The 13,703-nt window shown below is 34.5% G+C and overlaps 1 protein-coding gene across 2 annotated transcripts in view; it reads left to right on the top strand.

Moving 5' to 3' along the window:
* KDM5A (lysine demethylase 5A) overlaps positions 1 to 13,703 on the top strand; it is a 150,986-nt gene that overhangs the window by 90,518 nt on the left and 46,765 nt on the right. For both annotated transcript variants that reach the window (XM_077169653.1, XM_077169654.1), the window contains exon 14: positions 1,707 to 1,901. In XM_077169653.1, the coding sequence (XP_077025768.1) occupies positions 1,707 to 1,901 (195 nt within the window). The remainder of the gene's footprint in view (positions 1 to 1,706; positions 1,902 to 13,703) is intronic.

Raw genomic sequence — 13,703 nt, forward strand, 5'->3', positions numbered from 1 at the left:
TCGTAGTGTTTAAAATTCACCTATTATTTATTGAGTATCTATGGTTTACATGGACTTGGGTGTAGGATGGGGAAACAGGGATGATTCAAATGGTTTCTGCCGTTAAGGTCCTCGTTTGACCTTGGGCACCTCTTTTACTTTCACTAGGCCTAAGATTTTTACCTGATATATAAAAGATGCTAATAGACTCATTTAGTAACTTCATACAAGATGATATATGTTGAAAGCCTTTGGTACTCTTTAAAAGAAATATGTGATAAAAATGAAAAGTGTAGGGCGGTGATGCAGATTGCACAGTGGCAGAATTCTTGCCTGCCATGCCAGAGACCTGGGTTCGATTTCCGGTGCCTCCCCATGCAAAAAAAAAAAAGAAAGAAAGAAAGAAAAGAAAAGTTGTAGAAGCTTTATCTGTGGAATAAAGTAATGGGACTAATTTTTATATGCCACAGTGGATTATCAGTTCTGTTTTATGTATCCTCCTTATATACTGTAATTAAGAATTGTAAATTCCACAGTTTTATTTTTCTTGCCCTTTACCTTCAGGCTATGTATGACATATTTAACAAAATATTCAAGAATTGAGAAATGCAGAAATTGTATGTAGACAAGATAATTCTTAATCATAAGTTGAATATATATTTTCTTGAAAGATTGTTTTTTGCAAGAGTAGGAAAACACTGCTAATTCAGAGATAATCTCACACTGTTAGTGTGATTCCACTGATTGATTCCCTTCTGTCTTTTTAAACATGGGGGTGAATTCTTAAAGTTTCTTTAAGCTTCCATTTTCTCATTTTTTTCTTCCACATTATAGTTTTCAAATCCAAACAAAACTCTTTTTAGCCATCAAGTTTTCCACCTGATAGTAGAAAAGAAGTTGGAGTGTATCTTTGTGTATGCATGTGTATGTGTGTATATGTGTAGAATGTAGCTTGTATCATAATTTGGCTTAATGCTTGATAGTTGCAGAAATTTTCGAAATTTGTCTTAAAGAATGTATCTGTTGATTATGGAAAGGGATCATTTAGTCATTTGTTCATTTCACTGTTAGGGAAAATAAAGTATATAATTTCATGGTTTTGCATTCTCTTTAGGCCGTACTGGTTGTTTTTGAAAATATTTCTAGATGCTAAAATCTAAATAATCTTTTGCTTTGTTCTTGCAAAAAAATAGAAAGTTCTTAAATGTGAAATCAGTATGAATTTTTTAAATAGTACTTTTCCCCCTTTTCTTTCTTCTAATAACAGCTGTTCTTTTCTATGGGAACTTGAATGTTTAATACCTCCAACTTTAACCCTTTATAGCCTAAATTTTCTTTTACTTTTTTTTTTCTTCTTGTAGAGTCCTCTTGTTAGACTGGTCTTAAAGTGTTTAGCACCTCACTTATGTACCAAGGAGCGCCTGCTTCTTGATATAAATAATGAATAGAAAATTAACAGCTCAGGCCAGCATCTCAGCTTATGGGAATTTTCTATGGGAAGGCCTTTGAAATTCTTGTTGGACCATAAAGGGTTAATATTTGCAGCTGTCTCATGTTTGTTTATTTTTCTTTCTTTTTGTTTGTTTTTACTCTTTTTTTTGTCTCTTATATTTAAATGGGATTTGTTATTCTGTTTCTTTATAATGAAATGAGGATTTGGAGGGCAAATACTAGTTCTAGAATATGTTATAAGGAAGTAATTTAACTGGAAATCTTCTCATCTTCAGTTGCCTATTGGACGTCAATGTGTAAATCATTATCGAAGGCTAAGGCGCCATTGTGTCTTTTCACATGAGGAGCTCATTTTCAAAATGGCTGCAGATCCGGAATGCTTAGATGTTGGACTGGCTGCCATGGTCTGCAAAGAATTGACTGTCATGACTGAAGAAGAGACACGATTAAGAGAGTCTGTTGTACAAATGGTAAGTTTGCTGCGTACATCTCCTATATTTGATACTTCTTATGGAATATACAAAAATTGGATCCATGGAAATAATCTGTTATCTTTTCATCCCTGTAGGACTTGAAAATAGAAATCACTAGTTTGGAGAAGATTTCATGTTTTTATAATTGCCATTTTGGTTTCTTTAGGTTGAAATAGTTTTAGGAATCTTGATATAATTTCTAGATTTTTCATTAATGGAGTCCTATCAAGTAGAATTTCTTAGGTATATGCTTATCTTTTAAATCTTCTATATATATAGTAGTAGTACTTCTTTAAACAAGAAAATTAAAATCCTTCTTTTCTCTTTAAGCTTTGTATGAAATAGTTATGTTTCTGGTGATTGCAGAATATCACTGTGAATTATACCTTTTCCCCCTTTCAAGTAATTGAATGAATAAAACACACTGAATAACCAAAGCTTAAGATTTTTGAAAGCTTAACATCTGTCGTATTGAACTGGAAAATATATGAAAAAAGCCTACCTCTTCAGTCTCAGCTCTCTGAGCCCGTTCTCCTTGTCCCTCCCTATATAGCTAGCCTTACTGCTCTTCTTTATTTACACTTACTATGCTCTTTCCTACTTTTGTATGGGCCATTCTCCGCCTAGATATTCTTTCCTTCATTTTTAAAACCTTTATTAAGGTATAACTGACATATAATAAACTATATATCTGTAAAGTATACAATTTGAAAAGTTTTGACTTAAGTTCACACCCAGGGAACCGTTGCCACAGTAAAAATGTTATACTTATCTGTCACCCCCCAAAATTTCTTCATAACCCTTGGTGGGCATTTCCTCCTTGTCCATTCCACTCTCCCATTCCCAGAAAACCACTGATCTGCTTTTTATCACTGTAGTTTAGTTTGCATTTTCAAGAGTTTTATATGAATTGAAGCATGTAATTTATATATTTTTTTGTGTAATTTCCTTTACTCAGCATATTTTGGCATGTGTCCATGTTCATTTATTAATAATTCGTTCCTTTTTATTGCTGAGTGGTATTCCATTTTGTGAATCTACTACAATTTGTTTATCCATTCATTTGTTTATAGAAATTTATTGTCTCGAGGTTGGGCTGTTACAAATTAAGCTATTCTTAACATTTGTGTGCCAGATTAAAAAAAATTTTTTCTTTATTAGAGAAGTTGTAGATTTACCAAGCAATCATGCATAAAATACAGGATTCCTGTATACCACCATCCGCATCTTAATTGGTGTGGGACATTTGTTACAATTGATAGTATATTTTATAATTGTTCCATTAATTAAAATCCATGTTAACTTAGGACCCACTGTGTAGTGTAGTTCTATGGATTTAAAGAAAAAAATTTGTTTTGTAACCATATATACAATATAACATTTCCCCTTTTAATCACAGTTGGATAAATATTTCAGTGCTCTTAATTGCATTCATAATGTTGTGCTACCATCACTGCCGTTCATTACCAGAATATTTCCATCATCCCGAATAGAAACTCTACGTTTTCAGGCTTAACTTCCAATTCTCTCTCCCCACCCAATCCCCTGGTAACCTATATTCTAGATTCTGACACCATAAATTTGCTTATTCTAACTGTTTCAAATCAGATCACACAATATTTATCCATTTGTGTTTGGCTTATGTCACTAACTTGATGTCTTCAATGTTCATCTGTGTTATCACACTAATTAGAACTTCATTCCTTTTTAATGCTGATTGCTTTAGCTTTTCGGGGGCCCCTTACCCTTCCATATAAATTTGTTAATTGGCTTTTCCATTTCTGCATCAAGGTTGTTGGAATTTTGATTGGAATTGCATTGAATCTTTACATTGCTTTGGGGTAGAATTGACACCTTAACAATATTTAATCTTCTAATCCATGAACTCAAAATGTCTTTCATTAATTTAGGTCTTCTTTGATTTCTTTTAGCAATATTTTGTGGTTTCTGTGTATAAGTCTTTTACATCCTAGGTTAAATTTATTCCTAGATATTTGATTCTTTTAGTTACTATTGCAAATGGTATTTTTTTCTTGATTTTGTCTTCTGATTGTTCGTTGCTTCTGTATAGAAACACTACTGATTTTTGCTTGTTGATCTTGTACCCTGCCTTGTTGCTGAAATCATTTATTCTGTAGGAGCTTTGCTGTGGATTTTTCAGGATTTTCTGTATAGAATCAGATTATCTGCAAATGTATACTAGGTTTTGTATATACATATGCTTTTATTTTTCTTGGGTAAATACTAGTAGTGGAATGTCTGGCCATATGGTACATGAATATTTAACTTAAAAAGAATTTTTTTGGCCATACTGTCCCAAAGTGATTCCATTTTACATTCTACCGACAGTATATCAGAGTTCCAGTTGCTCTGTATCCTCCCAGACACTTAGTATTTCAGTCTTTTTAATGTAGGCATTCTGCTAGATTTGTTGTTTTATTTCATTGTGGTTTTAATTTGCATTGCCCTAATTATTAATGATAGTGAGGATCTTCTACTGTATTCATTTGCTATCTATGTATCTTTTTTGGGCAAGGGTCTGTTTAAATATTTTGCCCCTTTAAATTATTTGTTTTCTTTTTACTGAGTTTTAAGTGTTTTTTATATATTCTGGATACAGATCACTTACAGATATGTGATTTGTAAATATTTTCTACCAGTCAATAGTTTGTCTTAACTTTTCTCAACAGTTTCTCTTTTTTTTAACAGTATCTTTTAAAGAGCTGAGGTTCTTAATTTTTATAAAATTTTTCTTTTATGGCTTGTGCTTTTGGTTATATCTCAGAAACTGTTGCCTCATCCAAGTTCACAAAGATTTTCTTCTATATTTTCCATAAGTTTTATAGTTGTAACTCTCTTTTAGATATATGACCTACTTCAAGTTAATTTTTGCCTATGGTTTGAAGTGTGAATTTAGGTTAATTTTCTTGTGTGTGTCACTATCATTTCAAACCCATTTAGTAGACTACTAGTTTGGAGATCGTCTTTCTGCATTAGAAGAATATGTACATAATATAGTTATCAAGAACAATTGATAAGTTGAGTAGAAACCTTATTTTTGGCATACCCTAAATAGTAGAATATAAAGGAAGCCTGGTTTTTTGTGTTTTTGTTTCTTCACTAAAATCACAGTTTTCTTGGTGATAACATTTTCAGACAGGTAAGTTTGTATAATCTCAAAATTAAGGAGTTTGTGTATTTCTAAACAATCTATTTCAAAGATAATAGGTTCTATATATTGTTACATTGAAGTTTCTGATATTGTTATATTTGAAGGGCCATAAGTAATAAAGATACAGGCTAAGGAAAAATATTACAGTGGACTTAGAGATTTGGGTTTGATCTAATTAGTAATGATCTAATTTTCACTGCTCTTCACTATTCTGCTTTGATAGGCATAAATAGGAAAAATATTAACCAGAATAAAATATACTATACATGTTTAAAATAAAAGTGGTATGAATGTAATTACAAAATATTTTAAACTGGTTCTTTTTCAGAATTTAGATTAGCTGGGAAATAAGGATTTTAGCTGTATGGTCATATTTCTTTTTCTAGTGATTTGCATTACCTGTGAACTAACAGTAGGTGGAACTTGCTTTTTAATTCTTGATATATATGGATATACAGTCTCTTAGTAGTTAATATTTTCATTTTATAACTTTATTCTTTTTTTTTATTTTTTTTTATTTTTTTTTTATTAACGGAAAGAAAAAAAAAAGAAATTAACACAACATTTAGAAATCATACCATTCTACATATGCACTCAGTAATTCTTAACATCATCACATAGATGCATGATCATTGTTTCTTAGTACATTTGCATCGGTTTAGAGGAACTAGCAACACAACAGAAAAAGATATAAAATGTTAATATAAAGAAAAGAAATAAAAGTAGTAGTAATAGTAAAAAACAACAACAACAAACAAACCAACAAGCAAACAAAAACAAAAAAAACCCTATAGCTCAGATGCAGCTTCATTCAGTATTTTAACATGATTACTTTACAATTAGGTATTATTGTGCTGTCCATTTTTGAGTTTTTGTATCTAGTCCTGTTGCACAGTCTGTATCCCTTCAGCTTCAATTACCCATTGTCTTACCCTGTTTCTAACTCCTGCTGAACTCTGTTACCAATGACATATTTCAAGTTTATTCTCAAATGTCCGTTCACATCAGTGGGACCATACAGTATTTGTCCTTTAGTTTTTGGCTGGATTCACTCAGCATAATATTCTCTAGGTCCATCCATGTTATTACATGGTTCATAAGTTTATCTTGTCTTAAAGCTGCATAATATTCCATCGTATGTATATACCACAGTTTGTTTAGCCACTCTTCTGTTGATGGAGATTTTGGCTGTTTCCATCTCTTTGCAATTGTAAATAACGCTGCTATAAACATTGGTGTGCAAATGTCCGTTTGTGTCTTTGCCCTTAAGTCCTTTGAGTAGATACCTAGCAATGGTATTGCTGGGTCGTATGGCCATTCTATATTCAGCTTTTTGAGGAACCGCCAAACTGCCTTCCACAGTGGTTGCACCCTTTGGCATTCCCACCAACAGTGGATAAGTGTGCCTCTTTCTCCGCATCCTCTCCAGCACTTGTCATTTTCTGTTTTGTTGATAATGGCCATTCTGGTGGGTGTGAGATGATATCTCATTGTGGTTTTGATTTGCATTTCTCTAATGGCCAGGGACATTGAGCATCTCTTCATGTGCCTCTTGGCCATCCGTATTTCTTCTTCTGGTAGGTGTCTGTTTAAGTCTTTTTCCCATTTTGTAATTGGGTTGGCTGTCTTTTTGTTGTTGAGTTGAATAATCTCTTTATAAATTCTGGATACTAGACCTTTATCTGATATGTCGTTTCCAAATATTGTCTCCCATTGTGTAGGCTGTCTTTCTACTTTCTTGATGAAGTTCTCTGATGCACAAAAGTGTTTAATTTTGAGGAGCTCCCATTTATTTATTTCCTTCTTCAGTGTTCTTGCTTTAGGTTTAAGGTCCATAAAACCGCCTCCAGTTGTAAGATCCATAAGATATCTCCCAACATTTTCCTCTAACTGTTTTATGGTCTTAGACCTAATGTTTAGATCTTTGATCCATTTTGAGTTAACTTTTGTATAGGGTGTGAGAGATGGGTCTTCTTTCATTCTTTTGCGTATGGATATCCAGTTCTCTAGGCACCATTTATTGAAGAGACTGTTCTGTCCCAGGTGAGTTGGCTTGACTGCCTTATCAAAGATCAAATGTCCATAGATGAGAGGGTCTATATCTGAGCACTCTATTCGATTCCATTGGTCGATATATCTATCTTTATGCCAATACCATGCTGTTTTGACCACTGTGGCTTCATAATATGCCTTAAAGTCAGGCAGCGCGAGACCTCCAGCTTCGTTTTTTTTCCTCAAGATGTTTTTAGCAATTCGGGGCACCCTGCCCTTCCAGATAAATTTGCTTATTGGTTTTTCTATTTCTGAAAAATAAGTTGTTGGGATTTTGATTGGTATTGCATTGAATCTGTAAATCAATTTAGGTAGGATTGACATCTTAACTATATTTAGTCTTCCAATCCATGAACACGGTATGCCCTTCCATCTATTTAGGTCTTCTATATAACTTTATTCTTATGTCTTATTTTGATTATATTTATTAAAAATAGCCTGGAGTCTTTCTTTTAAAGTTTGTAATTAGCGTACATTGGTGGACACTCAGGAAAGGCGTTTTGTGAGGTATTTCCATACTTCAGATCAACCTGAGTTGTTAATGGGACATTATTTTCCTTTGTTCTGTAATAATTTGAATATAATCACTTCTGATCCCCTACCATGTTATGATACTTTAATCAAATTTCTAAACTCCCTTTAAACTTATCCTTCATCTTGTGCCTTTTCTTTGCAGGTGTACTGATTTTTCCTTTTTTGAGACAGGGAAACATTTTGTATAATTTTTCTGTGGTTAGAAATTTCCTTTTTATCCCTTCATCATCACTGTCGTTCTGTTCCCATCATACTTCTGAAACTCTCAAAGTTTACTGATGACAGCTTTATTGCCAAGTCCAGTAGTCCTTTCTCTGTCTTCCATCCCCATGGTTCTGCAGTTGCATTTTATATTGCTTCCTTGGTTTCTTTCCCTAACAGTTTGCTCTACTATTTCTTTAATTTCTTTAGTTACATTTGGCAAAACTTCTCGTATTCTCTTTTCTTCATCTTCCTTAACTACCAGTGTTTGCAGAGTTTAGCCTTTGGCTTTATGTTGTTCTCTTTTATTGTCCTACTTTTTAAGGAATTTTTATCCACTCTTAAGATGTTAGCTCTTTTTCAGTTATTATCATTCTTAGTGGTTTCAGTTCTTAGCTCTTAATGTTTCTTCCTATTATATGCACCCACAGGTATTATTGTCACTTTGAGAGAGGTGATATATCCATTCACTCATTTGTAGTCTATATATCTCCAAGTACTAACTGTACATTTCTGTTTAGATTTTGTCATGTCAGTTTCAGCATCTGAAATAGAGTTTCATGTCCCTTTTCACAAACCACATTTTCTTGCCTATCTCACTAACTGCCAGAACCATTATATGAAAACTTAGTGTGCTTCTTGACTCGTTCATGTCCTTCATAGACATCTGTTTTCTGATTTTAAGTGTTTGCTTGTTTGTATATTCTGCAGTATCAATGATCACCTCCTCCTCTTTTTTACTGCTAACACCCTGTCCCATTCTTTAATTTAATGACCTGGATAACTTTAAATAGCCTTTTAATTTGTTTCTCTGGCTTTTTTCTTCTCTACATTTCTTCCTGGTATTTTAGGATTTTCCAAATCCAAAGGAAACTCGGAAACATAAAGCTTTATATTATGTTACAGGGTATGATAAGGAAAAACTGTTCTGTGTTTAGAAAACTTGGGGAAATGATAGGTTAAGAAAAGATAAAAGTGGAGTTCTTTACTGCAAGACTTCTCTAATCCTTTATTATGCTGTGGTGCAGTCTTAATCTTTAAGGTGGATGAGTATAATATATGGCATTTCCCAAAAAGGTATCTCTATTTTTTTGGATAGTATCTTCCAGGATGGTGTTAATTCATACAATAGATCCCCTGTTTATTTTGAAGCTATGCAAATTCTTGCAAACTAAGAAACACCAGGTATTCTAGTTCTCTAGCTGTCGGAATGCAATATACCAGAAACAGAATGGTTTTTAAAAAGGGAATTTAATAAGTTGCTAGTTTATAGTTCTAAGGCCAAGAAGATGTCCCAATTAAAACAAGTGTATAGAAATGTCCAATTTAAGGCATCCGGGGAAAGATATCTTGGTTCAAGAAAACCGATGAAGTTCAACATTTCTCTCTCAGCTGCAAGGGCACATGGTGAACATCACAGCATCTGCTGGTTTTCTCGTGGCTCTACTAAAAGGGACTCTCTCCAAAATGTTTCCTCTTTTAAAGGATTCCAGTAAGCAACTCCACCTTCAGTGGATGGAGACACACCTCCATGGAAATCGTCTAATCAAAAGTTGCCACCCACAATTAGGTGGATCACATCTTCATGGAAACAATCAAAATACTCCCACTCAGCAATATTGAATGAGGATTAAAGGGCAAGGCTTTTCTGGGGTCCACCACAGATTCAGACCAGCACACCAGCAATGTGGGTTTTTTTTTTTAATTCAATTCATTTATTTTTGTATTTTTATTGTATAATATAACGTATATACAAAGCAAAGAAAGAAAAAAGCAGTAGTTTTCAAAAGTACTCTTCAACTTACAGGACAGATCCCAGAGTTTGTCATGGGCTGCCATACCATCCTCTCAGATTTTTTCCCCTCTAGCTGCCCCAGAATATAGGAGGCTAGAAGGAATAAATATTTTTTTTATCATCACAGTTGACTTTTTCCTTTTTTGTGAAAAATAACTTTACAAAAAAGCAATAAATCTCAAAGCACAGTACAACAATTAGTTATAGAACAGATTTCAGGGTTTGGTATGGGTTACATTTCCACATTATTAGTTTTTTTTCTTCTAGCTGCTCTAAGATACTGGGGACTAAAAGAAAAATCAGTTTAATGATTCAGCAATCATATTTGTTTGTTAAACCCTGCCTTCTCTGTATAACTCCACCTTTGATCTTTCTATCCCACTCTATGGGTAGTTGGGCTATGGCCATTCTAACTTTTCATGTTGAAAGGGGCTGTCGGTAGTACGGGGTAGGGAAATGGAACTATCTGATGTCTTGGAGAGGCTGGGCCCTCTAGGTTTCAGGACTTATTTGGTCCAGGGACCTATCTGGAAGTTGGGTTTCTGAAAAGTCAGCCTAGTGCATGGAACCTTTGTAGAATCTTATATATTGCCCTAGGTGTTCTTTAGGGTTGGCTGGAATGGTTTTGATTGAGGTTTGGCAAGTTAAGATAGGTAGCAATGTCTAACAAGTTTGCGTTAGAGTGACCTCCAGAGTACCTCTCGACTCTATTTGAAATCTCTCAGCCACTGATACTTTATTAGTTATACTTCTTTTCCCCCTTTTGGTCAGGTTGAAATTATTGATCCATGGTGCCAGAGCCAGACTCATCCCTGGGAGTCATCTTCCACACTGCCGGGGAGACTTTCACCCCTGGATGTCATGTCCCTCATAGTGGGGAGGACAATGATTTCATTTGCAGAGATGGGCTTAGAGAGAGTGAGGCCACATCTGAGCAACAAAAGGGGTCCTCCAGAAGTAACTCTTAGGCACACCTGTAGGTAGGCTAAGCTTTTCCGTTAGCTACATAAGCTTCATAAGAGTAAGCCTCAAGATCAAGTTTGGCCTGTTGATTTGGGTGTCCTTATTGTGTGACACAGTATTGGGGGATTCCCCAATGGTAAAGTTTAATAGTTCCATATTTTTTCTCCCATTCATCAAGGGATTTTCCCAATACTTTTTGATTATCTGCTTAATATATTCTTGGATGTATCTAGACATTGCATTAAGCTATACAGAATAAAAGGCCCTCATTTTTATTGAGGACTCCTTGTGTTTCAGTTGTTCAAATGATCTATCCGGACATGTTGAGTTAGATTATGTGCTATAGAAAATTGAGTTACCAGACAAAATAATTGTTTCTTCCTTTGATCTCAAAGATCAGGTGTGGGTCTAAAATGTAGACCGTGTGTTCCTTCCCGCCTGTGTTCTGAGCTACCTTAATCCTGACCTGATTGGCTTTGTTCTTATCTCTGAATACCAGGTTTTCAATAATAAAACAGCCTTTCAAAATCCAGAAATAGGGCAGTACAACAGTTGGCTTGGTGGCAGAATTCTTGCCTGCCATGCTGGAGACCTGGTTTCGATTCCTGGTGTCTGCTGATGCAAAAAAAAAAAAAAAAAAAGAAAAGAAAAGAAAATCCAGAAATAAATGTGTCTGCTAAAAGAGCTTACAATCTAAATCCCTTCTTTCTTTTTCTTTTTATTAATTAACGGAAAAAAGGAAATTAACCCAACATTTAGAAATCATACCATTCTACATATGCAATCAGTAATTCTTAACATCATCACATAGATGCATGATCATCGTTTCTTAGTACATTTCCATCAGTTTAGAAGAACTAGCAATACAACCGAAAAAGATATAGAATGTTAATATAGAGAAAAAAATAAAAGTAATAATAATAAAAACAAAACAAAACAAAACAAAAACCTATAGCTCGGATGCAGCTTCATTCAGTGTTTTAACATGATTACTTTACAATTAGGTATTATTGTGCTGTCCATTTTTGAGTTTTTGTATCTAGTCCTGTTGCACAGTCTGTATCCCAACAGCTCCAATTACCCATGATCTTACCCTGTTTCTAACTCCTGCTGGACTCTGTTACCAATGACATATTCCAAGTTTATTCTCAAATGTCGATTCACATCATTGGGACCATACAGTATTTGTCTTTTAGTTTTTGGCTAGACTCACTCAGCATAATGTTCTCTAGGTCCATCCATGTTATTACATGCTTCATAAGTTTATTCTGTCTTAAAGCTGCATAATATTCCATCGTATGTATATACCACAGTTTGTTTAGCCACTCGTCTGTTGATGGACATTTTGGCTGTTTCCATCTCTTTGCAATTGTAAATGATGCTGCTATAAACATTGGTGTGCAAATGTCCGTTTGAGTTTTTGCCCTTAATTCCTTTGAGTAGATTCCCAGCAATGGTATTGCTGGGTCGTATGGCAATTCTATATTCAGCTTTTTGAGGAACCGCCAAACTGCCTTCCACAGTGGTTGCACCATTTGACATTCCCACCAACAGTGGATAAGTGTGCCTCTTTCTCTGCATCCTCTCCAGCACTTGTCATTTTCTGTTTTGTTGATAATGGCCATTCTGGTGGGTGTGAGATGATATCTCATTGTGGTTTTGATTTGCATTTCTCTAATGGCCAGGGACATTGAGCATCTCTTCATGTGCCTTTTGGCCATTTGTATTTCCTCTTCTGAGAGGTGTCTATTCAAGTCTTTTTCCCATTTTGTAATTGGGTTGGCTGTCTTTTTTTTGTTGAGTTGAACAATCTCTTTATAAATTCTGGATACTAGACCTTTATCTGATATGTCATTTCCAAATATTGTCTCCCATTGTGTAGGCTGTCTTTCTACTTTCTTGATGAAGTTCTTTGATGCACAGAAGTGTTTAATTTTGAGGCGCTCCCATTTATTTATTTCCTTCTTCAGTGCTCTTGCTTTAGGTTTAAGGTCCATAAAACCGCCTCCAATTGTAAGATTCATAAGATATCTCCCAACATTTTCCTCTGTTTTATGGTCTTAGACCTAATGTTTAGATCTTTGATCCATTTTGAGTTAACTTTTGTGTAGGGTGTGAGATACGGGTCTTCTTTCATTCTTTTGCATATGGATATCCAGTTCTCTAGGCACCATTTATTGAAGAGACTGTTCTGTCCCAGGTGAGTTGGCTTGACTGCCTTATCAGAGATCAAATGTCCGTAGATGAGAGGGTCTATATCTGAGCACTCTATTCGATTCCATTGGTCGATATATCTATCTTTTTGTTTTGTTTTGTTTTGTTTTAATTCTGTGTATTTACTTTTTTTATTAACGGAAAGAAAGAAAAAAAGAAATTAATACAACATTTAGAAATCATACCGTTCTACATATGCACTCAGTAATTCTTAACATCATCACATAGATGCATGATCATCGTTTCTTAGTACGTTTCCATCGGTTTAGAAGAACTAGCAACACAACAGAAAAAGATATAAAATGTTAATATAGAGAAAAGAAATAAAACTAGTAATAATAGTAAAAAACAACAAAAAAAACCCCCATAGCTCAGATGCAGCTTCATTCAGTGTTTTAACATGATTACTTTACAATTAGGTATTATTGTGCTGTCCATTTTTGAATTTTTGTATCTAGTCCTGTTGCACAGTCTGTATCCCTTCTGCTCCAATTACCCATTATCTTACCCTGTTTCTAACTCCTGCTGGACTCTGTTACCAATGACATATTTGAAGTTTATTCTCAAATGTCCGTTCACATCAGTGGGACCATACAGTATTTGTCCTTTAGTTTTTGGCTGGACTCACTCAGCATAATATTCTCTCGGTCCATCCATGTTATTACATGCTTCATAAGTTTATCTTGTCTTAAAGCTGCATAATATTCCATCGTATGTATATACCACAGTTTATTTAGCCATTCTTCTGTTCATGGACATTTTGGCTGTTTCCATCTCTTTGCAATTGTAAATAACGCTGCTATCAACATTGGTGTGCAAATGTCCGTTTGTGTCTTTGCCCTTAATTCCTTTGAGTAGATACCTAGCA

The sequence above is a fragment of the Tamandua tetradactyla genome, chromosome 7, assembly GCF_023851605.1.
Source record: "Tamandua tetradactyla isolate mTamTet1 chromosome 7, mTamTet1.pri, whole genome shotgun sequence".
Lineage (NCBI taxonomy): Eukaryota > Metazoa > Chordata > Mammalia > Pilosa > Myrmecophagidae > Tamandua > Tamandua tetradactyla.